The 14079-nt window shown below is 40.6% G+C and overlaps 1 protein-coding gene across 1 annotated transcript in view; it reads left to right on the top strand.

The window, feature by feature from the left end:
* IQCE (IQ motif containing E) overlaps positions 1–14079 on the top strand; it is a 2620731-nt gene that overhangs the window by 701408 nt on the left and 1905244 nt on the right. Inside the window, exon 8 of the mRNA XM_044089561.1 lies at positions 6094–6144. Coding sequence (XP_043945496.1) covers positions 6094–6144 — 51 coding nt within the window. The remainder of the gene's footprint in view (positions 1–6093; positions 6145–14079) is intronic.

Raw genomic sequence — 14079 nt, 5'->3', positions numbered from 1 at the left:
ATAACATTTGGGTTTTCACACCTTACATACTGTATATTTTCTGGCCAGAGGTTTTATCAGCTGTATTATTATCGTTGTAAGGACCACTTCTGGTCTCTCAACAGCATTTCATGGAAAACACTTATAAATAACTAGCATTACTGGGAGTTTTATGTATTTATTTTTACAAGTCTAAGGGTTTTATTTCCCACATTTGTGACTGACTAATTTTTGTCTGTATGCTGTTTACTGTTAAGGAGCAGTGAAGGGTATAAAAAAACAAATCTCACAGTGCCATCCTCACTCCTGAGGAGAAGTATGATAGTATTCAAGACTTCCAAAATAGGAACATAAAGTCAGCACCAAAAGTACAAAAATTCTCCTTTCCAACATTGATGCTACCAGCAAGTAAGACCTTTACTGATACCTACATTGGTATCTTCTGTGATCATATTGGATCCAAGCATCATGATGGTGGATGAACCTAAAACTTGAGCAGAAATTAACCAAACAAGGTCCAGCATATCTACATCAAATCCAACTCTTACCTTCCAAAAACAAATAAGCTGTCATGACCATTTGTAGATGCATCTATTTTTAATAAGTCCAGTGTTTGCACATCTCAGAAAATAGAAAATAATCATCTGTTTTTGGAAAAATTACTTTAATTGTTTAGAAGTTGCAAATGCAAGAGGATTATAGATCTGGATATAGCACACAAATCAAGCAGCAGTACTGTTCCAGTTTGTGGGAATAATAAATTGCAATAAGTATTTCATGACTCATTTAACATTAGTAACATTTCTGTTGGCACTCACACGGTCAGTATTTATGGAAGTTTAACTTACTAAGGGCAAACAATGACTCGGATAGTGCTGGCAATTTTTTTCGGCAACAAGCCTTTACAGGAATACAGTTTCTGGGAGCCCTAGAACTTCATACAAGATTAGATATAAGAAAGATACACTGGCATCTCAGAGATCTCTGGAACCTGTGTGAGGATCTAATCGAATGATTCCTACTCCCCAGTGAATTTAGTGGGGGCATAAGCACCAGAGATCAAATTGCTAACATTTCTTGGATAATGGAGTCCCAGAGAAATATTTGCTTTTGCTTTCTTGGCTGTTCTAAAAACTCTATTTATGTGGGCCATAGTAAACTTTGGCAGATGCTTAAAGAAACAGGGATACTAGGTCACCTTATTTGCCTCCTGAGCAGTCTGTATGCTGAGCAAGAATGAACAGTTAGAACCAAATATGGAATAACTAACTGGTTTAAGACTGTGAAAGGAATGAGGCTTCCAAGATGGCTGCAAACTGATCAGCATATTGATTATAGTTCTGCCAGTGTAAAAACTGAGAAATTGTTAAAGAAGCCAGTAAAGGATATCAGTTTGGGTAATATTCTGTTATTAATTAGTAACTGCATTGCCAGGATGCCAGCAGAGAAGAAATTTGGAGAAAGTAAGAGACAGCCAACAAGAAAATGAGAAAGAAAAAGATCTTACTAGTAAGAATATTGCAACTGTTCAACAAAAAAGCAGTTCAGGTTAAAGCTTTGGTATAGAAAATGATTTCCAGTAATTTAGAGGAAAATTTATTGGATGTAACCAGAGATGTTTAAAATGAGTGAAACACTGCAGGGATATTAAAGTCAAACAACAAAAGGTTGGAGAAATAGAAGAAGCTTTAAGTAACTATTCAGATGATAACTAGAACCAACCTCGAGAGACAAGGACGCCAACCAAATCCACTTTATTGAAGAGATATGTTGAGCGCTTTCATTCACATAAAACAGAACTTCATCAGAACTATTCAGACAAACTGATAAAAACTGCAGAAATTAGAGGCTAAAATAAATGACTGGCTAAACATGAGACTTTTGTAGAAAAGCAGTTTCAAAAACTGGTAGACTTAAGAGAGAAGGCACATAGAGAGGTCTAGAGATGTTTTGCTGTACCATAAACACTGGAAGGAATAGACTGCATTAATTTTATTAAAGTACAGATAAGAATTTGGACTGGTGTTCCACATTAGAATTTGTTAATTGAAAGGGCATCTCATGTATATGCTCCAAATCTGGCTATGAGAATGCTACTGGGACCTTTATTAGTAAAGATGCACTTGTAACCGCAAAAAAATGTGGCAGAAGGGAAAAGGATTATTCTTTGTTCGCCAGGCAAAAGAGAATCATGTTAATTTCAGTAAGTTGAGAGGCAGGTGTGAAATTCAAATTACTGTATATTTCTGCTTTCAGAATATTTTTTTTCTGGAAGATCAAATCCATTTTTGCATGCAGACCACTGTAAGAAGGAAATTAAAAAAAAAAAACAAAAACAGAGTGAGACAGTGAATTGAAAGGAACTCTGCTTACCATTCTTTTGACAGTAACAAAGCTTATAGAGGGAGTTGCCAGTGAAATATTTTCCATTTTTCCGAAGTTAAATGCTTTACTGACAGAAACAAGCCCAGGACCTGACTAGAACAATTAGGAGTACATTGGACCTGAACTAGAGACTGGTGTTTGGAGATGGAGGTGATCAGGAAGAAGACCAGAAACTATGAGAAATGAGTGAATAAACGGGGGAAATTTTAAAACATCTATCGCATTTAGATATAGGAATAGGCATGTGAAATATGTTTGTGCAAGAAGTAGGAAGACAGGAAGTTTGTTGAGTGTGTTAAACTGGTGCATAAACTATAAATCAAAAAACTCACTTTTTACCATTAATATTTAGGAGGACACTGAAAGGACTGAAGAAGTAACCAAGTTAAATAGTTTTCGTTCTTACAAATTTTTTATAAGCATTTAATGACACAAATTACATGTTAATATTGTAAAGCAGTTCTCTGTAGTGTGCATTCAGAAGCATTTTAAATGTGAAGTGCTGGAGTTTTATCACTGACTACTGTATATGCTAAATATATAAAATCAAGGAAGTCATTTTTCTTAATTGTAATGTGTCCAGTCTTTACACTGTAACAACGTAAGAAAGGCTTAAAAAAGGCAAGTTAAAGTTAATATAATGTTGTGATCTTAGGCTGCTGGGTGGGATATAAAATTGTATTGATCATAGTATATGTAGACTTAAAAGATAATTTCCTGTTTTTATAAATGTGGATGTCGAGTAATGTCCTTTGTTTAAGCAATAGGTGATGATTTTTTTAAACAAAATGGCTTATAAGTAGGATACAATGATTGTACGTGCAAGGCTACTAGCTATTTTTCCATTAGCAAATGCTTTCTGAAGGAGACAAGAAGTCTGCTGGTGCAAGCAATTAATCGTAAAGAGATCTGAAGCCTGTATTCAGAGTGTAATCTGCAAGAGTTCTTTCTTGCATTTAAAAATCTCAAAGCTACTGAGAAAATACTTACTTATCAGAAGAGTGTTCAACAGGCCATTTAATACCTGTGAAGTGATTGGGAGAATCTATGTAGAAATGCACTAGATATTGTAGCCAGAAAGTAGTCAGTTTGATTAATGACCCATGATAGTCAATGAGACCTTAGCTTGAGAAAAGCTGACTTGTTAATCCACAAGCAAACATACCACAACACTATTCTTGGCCAGGTGGATTAAGTCATTCATCTCCTTCAATGGGACATGCACAGTTCGATGAGATCTGATACCTTGACAGACTGTTTCATTGAAAATCAGAAACATTTGCTGAGGCTGTGTAAACTCAGAGAGATGCCATATTTACAGAAGTCAGACCACTTGTTGAGGCCATTAAATTTTTGTACTAGTTAGTTTGTAACATAGGGAATTGTTATTGCTAGATACACAGTATAATTATATATTGGTATTGTGCAGGTATGGAAGATGATACTGTTTCAGTAGCAGAAATTACTAAAACTAGTATGGTTTTAAATATTGACAGTGTATGTAGTTATCTATCATTCTGAGTAACACTGGAACTCTAGAGGTGCTGCTGTAATACAGCCTCACATTGGAACATTATGAGGTTGATTGTTTACAGAGATGTTATCATCCCTGTAGTAAAGGCTGTAACAGCAGGAAATTGAAGGAGAGACCAGAGCATTCTTTTGAAGGAATGCTCACTTTGTGAATTATGTCCCTGGACTATATAGGTGGATTTTCAGTAGGTGATGCATTATGTATTTCTTACTGTTTGTGTTTCATAGCGGTATTGCCATAAAGCAGAGCAGTAATAATGAAGTTGGTTTTAATTTCTAAGGTAACAAGCTATAAAAAGGTATAAAAGTATACTCTAGTAGTTAATGTGGTATTAGTGGTGGAGCTAGGTAACTGTATGATTCAAAGGAAGACATGAATGAGATGGGTAACGTCTGGGTTCCAGCAGATACCATGTGAAAACATTTTTTGTACATCATCCCTGAGCTACAATCCCGTGTTTGCTTGAACACCAATGGTTATCAGATGCAATATTACCCTGCAAGGTGTAGACACCATTCTTGTGGATGTTAAAAACTTACAGAGGATGCATTCTATTAACATGACATTTCTATTACCTAAAAGCATACAGGTAACAACTTCTTATTTCATGTCTGAAACATCCTACTTTCTTCAAGTAGACATAATAATAATAATGTATATCTCAACTTTACTGTGGCATTTGTATTTGTAAGGAATGTAGATACAAACTTTTAACAGACTCTCAAATAAAATATATTTGCCATTGCTGGTACCCGGTATAGCTATACACTTGGTCATCTGCTAGTAGCAGACATTTGAACTGTAGTTGATGGTGACTCAAATGAATAAGCAGCAGTAAAGCCACTGAATGTACTATATCTGGTTACCACAGAGCAGGTCAAAACATGAAGTATTATATCCCATGAATGTACATAAACACCTTAATCTTAGCAGACTGTTAGAGAGTCAGAAAACTTAACCAGTGGTCACTTCATGTTTGCATGTTACCACTTTTAGCATTCACCCAGCCACAAAAAAGAAACAGACAATATGTCAACAGGTGGAACCTGACTTACACCAACTTGAAACAGTTGCATATTTGCATTTTCATAGAACTTCTACTGAACACGTATAAAATCTTAACACTTATATGCATAGAATTGTAAACTGATTATTCAGTCAAGCAACATCTCTGGGTATTGGAATATAGGGTAATCACTTAATGCAGTAAATTCCTTTCAAATGGGTCCCATACCTCAGGTGTTTACCAATAAAAAGAAGGCAATGTGGTCTGCATTAATTACATTTGTACAAACAAATGAAAGTAATCAAACCAAAACAGAACACAATCTAACTAATGTAAATACAGTGATTGCCCTCCATGAAGAATCTGTCAGTCATGCTATATTTGATGGGATCTGTAGGATCAGTGTACGTGCAATTTAGATTTTTCTTCATCTTCAGTTCTCACTCAAGAGAAAATCCACAACTAAAGGGGACAAAGAGTCAGTATGCAAGTACAAGGTGGGGATGGTCCTTGTTACAATTAATATGTAGGGTTGTGATGGAGGCAATGGGAGAACAGAAAGGAGATTCTTGAAAGCTAGGGAGTTTGAGGAAGCGCAAAGACAGCCTGAGGACTGGGTTAAGGGATGCAAAGAAATGGTGGAAGAGAGAGAAATGAAACGTCTATGCAAATGTGAGACTGAAGACAGGGCAGAGATGGGGAGGGGCTATAGAAACTGAGGGGAATCATTTTGAGTCACCAGTAAAACTTTTAATGAGTCACAACACAGCGAAATTAACTCAATGAAAGCCACTTATAGCAACCTTAAATTTTTTTTTTTCAGTGCAACACCCCCAAAATGTGTATATACTTATTCTAGTCTTGCAACAGTGGGGTAAATAACAATGTCCATTAACACAGCCTGTTTGTGCAGATTTACATGATGTTAAGTGCGTGTTAGCACAGCGTATATACTGTACATGAAACACAGGATGAACTATATTTTGCCTTTGTAAGTTGTCTTAATTGCTTTTGTAACTTCTGGCTGAAGTGAGTGCATTTGATTCTGCGCCTTTTAAACTGACTTCCTTTCCAGCAGTTATTTTGTGATCATTATAAAACACACAGAAATCTTTTCATGCACTGCACATGCATTTTGCTGAAAAGCAGAAATCTTATATGTTGGATGTCTTTTTGCTTTCCCATTTAGAATCAAGAATCCACAAGATGTCTTGTAGAGAAAAAGCATGGTTGCTGTACGGTGAGTTTATGTTCACATTTTTTAAGTTATGCTAGACCAGTGCTGCTTTGTTTTTTGTATTTGAATACCCCCCCCTTAAAGATATTCACCATCACCAGTGTGCCCTTGATATACAAGCTGAGCTTTGCTGAACTCATCTTCTGTATCCAGAGTAGACATTCAGTTGAATGGAGTATCTTCATCATTGGTTTAATGTTTTCCACTGTGTAGAGTGGATGAAGAAAGTGGAAATGTAAGAGCACCAAGCATTTTCAGAGGATTTGACTTTATTAAGTAACACATCAAAAGGTTGGATATGTTGAGTACTCTGTTTTTTTTTTTTTTTTAAGTTGCTGTGAGACATTTTGATAACGCAAACTAACGAGATGATAAAGCCCCTCATTCATTCTTTAATTTCCAATACAGTTTCTTTTGACCAACAATCCTCAAACTGATTTGACCACATTGCTCCCCACCAGGACTGTACATCTTTTTGAGAAACATTACCCTAGAGTAAGGCTTGATATTGCTGTATTGTTGTAAGACTTTAACAGTGAAAGACAAAGTAATGTGTCAGTATGTGACATAGAACAAGACAAAAGTGGCCTAGGAATGCATGCTGTAAGGAAAATTAAAAGCTGAAATGAATGCCTCATCCTAGGATCTTCATCAGAGATTGTCTAGTAGACTTCTTCTTCTTCTTCTTTCGGCTTTTCCTGGATAGGGGTCGCCACAGCGGAACTCCGGTCAGCTAAAGCAGAATTATTGGAGACAGAATTAAATGTGTATGTATGTATGTATGTGTGTATGTATGTGTGTATGTATGTATGTATACCTAAAGACATTTGCATTATTATAATCCCTATCTCTACATTATCAGTATGCAGCAGCTCAGTATCCTATGGTTAATATTAATTTCATTATGAGTGTAAAAACATTTATTTGTCAATATCAGATTTTGGCTTGCACTGAAGCTGAACTGCAACAATAGCAGTTAAATAAAGTCTTGTCAGTGAAAACAATATATGAGGCAGGCTCCAAGCAGAAACGCTACTTGTACAACCGAAATAAACCATGTGCATTTATTTTCATTAAAATGTAGATGAATAGTAAATATTTAAAGCATATAAAATAATACTACAGTACATCATTAATGTATTTTTTAAAACAGAAGTATGCTGAAGAGTGTAACCACATCTAACATGTTAGAGACATGTCTGACATGCAGGGATGCAAGGAACATTTAAGTTATGTTTTCAGTTTTTGTAAAAGTATAATGTGAAGTTGTTAAATTTCACCATTTATTCTCACTGATGGGTTCGGACGAGATCCTCACGGCTGATAGCAAAGTTCAAGGTTTGCCAGTAGCTCAAGACCAAGCCCCTTATCCCACAATGCACTGCTAGAATTACCCCAGATCTAGTTTGCCACGGCAAGAGAGATCTCGGTGATCCAGTTATCTCGGACCATTTTGACAAATCGCAAGTTAAAAAAACTCTTTTTTCTTTTCTTTTGAGTGATGGTTAGTGTTCAGTGTGCTTTTAGTCTAAAATAATATAGTTTTAAGTAGATTAGTTTTTGTAGAGATCCTACCCTGTGTGTAGTTTTTGTTTTCTTGGCCCTATTTAGTCTTACTATCTTTAATTGTTATTACTGTTTTTTTAGTGCGGTCTTAGTTAGCCCTGTATTTAGCCTTTACAGGTATTTTTTTGTGGTGCTCTTTTAAAAGAATGTCGGATGAGAGAGAAAAATCTCACCCCAAATTGGGGTTTAAAAAGTGTCCAGATTGTGGACAGAAAATGTCCGTTACGGACGGACATGTCCAATGTGTCTATTGTCTGGGGGCTAAATACCTCCAAGACTCCTGCAGTATATACCATTCGTTTCCATCTAGGGTTCTCTTAGAAAGGAGGAGAAAACTAATAGATTGGGGTTACTGTAGCATTCTTTTCCTGAAGCATTGGGTAGCCAGGAAAGTGCCAGCACTTTGTCAAAATCTTGAAAGTCTTCTGATTCCAAACAGACCAAGAAGGCAAAGAGATCAGAGGGTACAGGGTCATCGGCTCCATAGCCCTCGAAACCAAGTGTCCCTTTGGTTCGGTGCCAGCTCCCAGTCTTGGAGCCGGTCTCCGAGGTCCCCTCATCTCCTCTGCTCCAGTCAGCACCTTCGGTGCATTCCTATAAGTCTTCGGTCAGCCTCTCTGATTTGGATATGGATCGGCTAGTGCAGAAGCTTTTACGGGCACCAGGACTTGCTAAATTCGGAGCCGAAGGTCATTGAACCAGATTTGACTACTCCTCCTCCGATCCGTACTGGACCCTCGGAGCCGAAGGAGCCAGAGCCAATGATTGTTGAATCCTTGGAACTGAGACCCGCACCGGTGTTATTGGTTCCATCTACTCGGACGTTCTCGGCGCCGACCGAGGACGCTAGGAGCCAACACTTTCCTGCCGGGTCCGGGGAGGATAGTTGGACCAATATGTCGGTGCTGACTCTTCCTCTCGGGGCTTTGACTCGGATGAGTTCGGCTCCTACCTCAGGCTCGGAGCCTATGGTTTTGGTGCGGGAGGATCAGATGGTCCATCCAGGTCCGTCTACCCTTTCTCGGCGGAGCCATGGCGCTTTCGATGCCATGAGGAGAGTCATGTCTCCTAAGACATCGTCAGCATCGGTTCGGCCTTCCCTCTCCCCTCAAGCTCCTGTGTCCGCTTCTTCATCTACCGGTCCCCCTGTGAAGCATAGAGACCCTGAGCCTCAAGTACCCCCACAGGGCATCCCCTGCTCTTCCGAGACCTCCCCAGATCTCCCCATTGAGGAGGTACCCAGGAAGAGGTTGTGCAAGAGGAGGCACTTGGACTCCCCACAGGAGTCTTTGACATCTGTCAATGACCTGGATGAGTCAGAAGGGCCCCCTCGATCCCCCTCTGAGGATATCTCCTTTGCAGAGATATTAGAGATCCTGAGTCAGAGGGGCGGTTGGCCGTCCAAAACCCCTACTGAGGACGAATCAGTACTCTTAAAGGCTTTTGGGTCTCAACCTTCCACTTCTTGGGTGTCTCCGCCTTACAATGAGCTCATGGAGCTGATCTCTCATAAGGCATGGGAGTCGCCGGAGGCCATGGAACCTGTCCCTCAGAAGCCGAACAAGTTTATCTCTGCCCCAGTGGACAAAGCCTTTTTGACCAAGGGAGTGCCTGTTGATGCCATGGTGGTAGCTACAGCCACCAAAAAGGAAGTGTCTGAAACATCCACATATATCCATCCTCCTAATAGAGAGTCTAGGATCATGGATAGATATGGGAAATGCATATTTAGTTCAGCGACTTTTTCTCTTCGATCACTAAACTATTTAACCCATTTCATGAGACTCCAAAGAGATCTCCTGAAAGAGTTAGGAGATACTCTTCAGGGTACGGTAGCTGCAGGGGTGGACGACAGAGTCAACACACAGCTCGCTACCCTAAATTCGGTTGTGAACTCATCCATGCGTCTCATATCATATGCAGCTGATGTTTCGAGTAGAGCTGCTAGTTCAGGCATTGCTCTGTGGAGACAAGCCTGGATGTATCTATGTTCCTTTGCGGAGCTCTTTAAGTCTTCCTTTATTAACACTCTGTTTGATGGCTCATCACTGTTTGGGCCTAAAGTAAAGGAAACATTAACCAGGTGTGAGCAGGAAGGCAAGACCCTATCTGCCATTGGAGTCCATTTTTCCACCCCTACTCGGCCCTATCCCAAGGGCCCTAAGGGCGGAAAAATGTGGTTCCAAAATGCACAGGGAACCTTCCAGGACACACGTGGAGAAACCCCTTCTAGAGGCAGAGGAGGGCGTTATAATGGAAGGTGCCGCCCACGCGGCATAGGGGTTCCACAGCAACAGGGCGACAGAGGACAGTTCTCTGGTCAGCCCTACCAGCGCCCCTGAAGGGAGGCCCGTATGTCCGGCTCTGGAGGCAGTCGGGAGTCACTTATCTTTGTACCCAGAAGCCTGGCTAAACATAACGTTGGATACTTGGGTACAAAGCATCATTTCCAGAGGATATTTCATACCATTCTCTACCCCTCCCACTCCTGTATATAGAATCCCAGATGTTCCACGCAGTCTCAGGGAACAAGCAATCATAGAGGTCCACAAATTGCTAGAAAAAAGAGTCATCCAACCATTCCCAGCAGACCAAGTTGGATTCGGAATATACTCAAGATTCTTTTTGGTACCAAAGAAAACAGGGGACTGGAGACCTATCTTGGACCTCAGCAGACTCTATCAGTTCATAAAGAAAGAGAAGTTCCGAATGGTCATGCTTCATTCCATTCTTCCCTTCCTAGGGAAAGGCGATTGGATGTGCTCCAAAGATCTCAAGGATGCATACTATCACATAAAGATGAACAGATGCTTCAAGGATCACCTGTGTTTCCGTCTGGGAGCTAATCATTACCAGTTTTGAGCCCTGCGCTTTGGTCTCACTACAGCCCCCAGAGTGTTCACCAATTGCATGGCAGTGGTCACAGCTCACCTGAGGCGTCTAGGATTCCAGGTGTTTCCATACCTAGACGATTGGCTGCTCACCGCTACCACGAGGCATCAATTGATTCAGGCAACACAATACACTCTGACACTCTGCCATCAATTAGGCATTACAGTCATCTTCAAAAAGTCTGCCTTATTGCCATCGCAGCATACCGTTTTTATAGGAGCAGAGTTAGATACCTCAACCACCACTCTACATCTTCCAATCGAAAGAGTCTCACTTCTCCACCAACACATCAACTCACTGGTGTCAAAGAACAAAGCTACAGCAGCAGTGGTCTTTAAGGTGCTAGGTTTGAGGGGAGCTGCAATCCTGGCCGTACCAGTCGCAAGGATGCATATGCGAATCCTTCAATGGCTCCTCTTTGTTCAGTGGTCTTACCAGAAACTGCCGATGCACCACATGATTCTCATCACAGATTCCTGCAAGAGAGACTTTCGGTGGTGGTTGACATCTCTTCATGTCACAATCGGAAGGCCCTTTGTTCTCCCCCCCATTAGCCACTGTGACCACGGACACTTCCCTGATAGGGTGGGGGGGTATTTTCAGGGAAAGACTGCCCAAGGCACATGGATGGATCAAGAGTCACATCTGCATATCAGTGTTCTGGAGTTGAGAGCAGTACTTCTGGCATTGCAGTACTTTCAGGACTCTCTTTCTCTAGGAACTATTGCAATTCAGATGGAGAACATGTCAGTAGTCTGGTACTTGAACAAGCAAGGTGGAACCAAGTCTTATCCCCTTTGTCAAGAAGCCCTCAGAGTTTGGCAATGGGCTGTGTCGTCCCAGCATTTTCTGTTAGCAATGCACATCCCGGGGAAATCCAATGTGATAGCGGACAAGCTAAGCAGGGCGATATTGCTCCCTCATGAGTGGTCTCTCAAACAACAGGTTATGGAGTTGATTTTCCGCAAATGGGGCCAGCCTTGCTGCGACCTCTTTGCCAGCCACATCAATTCAAAATGCAGAAGCTACTTTGCCCTAATACCACGTCCGGGACATCCCTCGAGAGATGCACTCATACACAGTTGGCCCCCGGGTCTCCTTTATGCATTTCCACCGATACCCAGATTTTTACAGAAAGCAAAATCGCTGGGAAGGACTGTTATCCTCATAGCCCCCTACTGGCCTTGACAGATTTGGTTCCCATTTCTCAACCATCACCTGCTGGAAAATCCATGGATCCTGGACCCAGTTCCGGACCTTCTGGTGCACCCATCAGGGGACCTCCATCTTTCCCTGCAGTCCCTAAAGCTGGCTGCTTGGCTAATCCACTTCCCCTAATTGCCAGGCTTCATTCAATTTCAGAAGATACAAGAAAAATTCTCTTGTCTTCTCACAAGCCATCCACCAGGAAATTATACTGCAGTAAGTGGAAAAGGTTCTCAATTTGGGTCAACACACAGAAAATTGACCCTTTCCGAGCTCGCTATCGTCCATTTTAGAATTTTTGACAAAGATTTATAAGGAAGGGGCAGCAGCTGCTACAGTTCGAGTCCAGGTAGCTGCCATCTCAAATTTCCACCTTGGATTCGATGGCTCGAACGTTATGGGCCATAAGTTATCTAAAACTTTTCTTAACGGTGTTCTTCACATGAGACCTCCTGTCAAAATTCCTTATTCTCCCTGGAATTTGAACTTTATGCTGTCTCAAATTATTCTCCCCCCTTTTGAGCCAGCATCTTCTTGTGATCTCAAATATTTATCCTGGAAAACAATTTTTCTAGTGGCCATTACTTCTGCCCGCAGTGTCAGAACTCCAAGCATTATCTGTCAGACCACCTTACATGATTTTCCATGTTGACAGAGTATCTCTCAGAACAAACCCCTCATTTTTGCCTAACGTCTGTTCTGAATCCAATATTAATCAAGTTATTGAATTGCCAGTCTTTTCCCCCAACTACTCTAACAAGTTGGAATACATGCTGCATAAACTTGACGTACACAGACAGCTCAGATTTTATCTTGATAAAACTAAGGATATCAGAAAATCAGATCAGCTTTTTGTGTCCTTTTCGGAGGCTAGAAAAGGAAATCCAGTGGCTAAAACAACTCTGTCTAAAAGGTTATCAGGCTGTATATCCTTCGTTTATGCAAATGCAAACATGCCATTGATGCACAGACCGAAGGCTCATTCTACCAGAGCCATTTCTACATCTTCTGCCTTTCAAACTAAATTGCCCCTTGACAATATTTGTGCTGCAGCCACTTGGTCTAAGCTTCATACCTTTATTACGCATTACAAAGTAGATAAGGCGGCCAGGGACAGGTCTTCCTTTGGTTCTACTGTGCTGAAAAATGTACTCCCATGAGCCACCCAAGATTGAGGGTGCTATGGACGCTACCCATCAGTGAGAATAAACAGCGAGATTTAACTTCATATAAAGAAGTTATGTACTTACCATAACGTTCCATGTGAGTTGTTTATCTTGCCTTTATTCTCATGGCCCTCCCTCCTTCCCCCTCCTGGATGACAGTAGACTTAGAGGCTAGTACTATCCTGGCTCCTCAGTACTTCTTTTCCTTTGGAAAGTGTTCCCCTTTTAGAGTAGGCTAAAGGTATATGTATACATGGAATGTTATGGTAAGTACATAACTTATTTTTTGCTTTGATCTTTGCACATACTTCACCTTTGATATCTGTAGCTCTTTACACAGTGGGCTGTTTGATGGTCTGGCCCCAGAGAAAAAGGAAGACATTGCTTGAGAATGCACAAGTCAATAGTAAAAGTGAATATACAAAAGAGCAGAACTTTACCTCTAGTTGTCCCATACATCCAGATTGATTTTTGGAGCTCTGTATCCTCCTTTCTTGATGTATTGTATTTAAAAAAAACAACTTTTGCCACCACAGCAGGCCAGCGGCTTGCATCAGCTGCAGGTGGGTTACTCTGTTGTGGCCATAGCTTGTTACTCAAACCACTCATTTACCCTGCCACTATGGACTGGGGACTAGCCATGTCCTTTACATCTGTAGGCGTCCCCTCAGTGGGTAAGGGATGTCACTCTTGTCAGTCCTTGAGAGAGGGAACATGGGAAACTTTCCTGTTTAGTCAGAATGTTGTGGATGCTGCTACTGCCATTTATAATACTGTTGGCCTCATTCTTCATTTCAAAAAGAAACAGAAAAATAAACATAGATTTAATCCTCTTCATATTTTATGACAGAGGAGTAGTTTAGTGGGTCTGTATCTGGGTTTAATTCAGGGTATTGATCCTTCTTATAAAATGGTTTCTGGTAAAAGAAAGAGGTATTCATCTTTTCCTGAAGAAATTCAGGATTCTGAATCTGGACAGGAAGATGAAGGAACTAATAAAGGGGTTTCTCCTTACTTGTCTGATACAGACTCAGGGGAGAGCTGAAGTCATGATTCTCCCTGTAGGGTTTATCTTTCTCTAAGACTGTTTCCAGAATGTGCCAATGTT

The sequence above is a fragment of the Protopterus annectens genome, chromosome 12.part0 (assembly GCF_019279795.1).
Source record: "Protopterus annectens isolate FY-2018-M chromosome 12.part0, PAN1.0, whole genome shotgun sequence".
Taxonomy (NCBI): domain Eukaryota; kingdom Metazoa; phylum Chordata; order Ceratodontiformes; family Protopteridae; genus Protopterus; species Protopterus annectens.
This window is presented reverse-complemented; position numbering and strand designations above follow the sequence as displayed.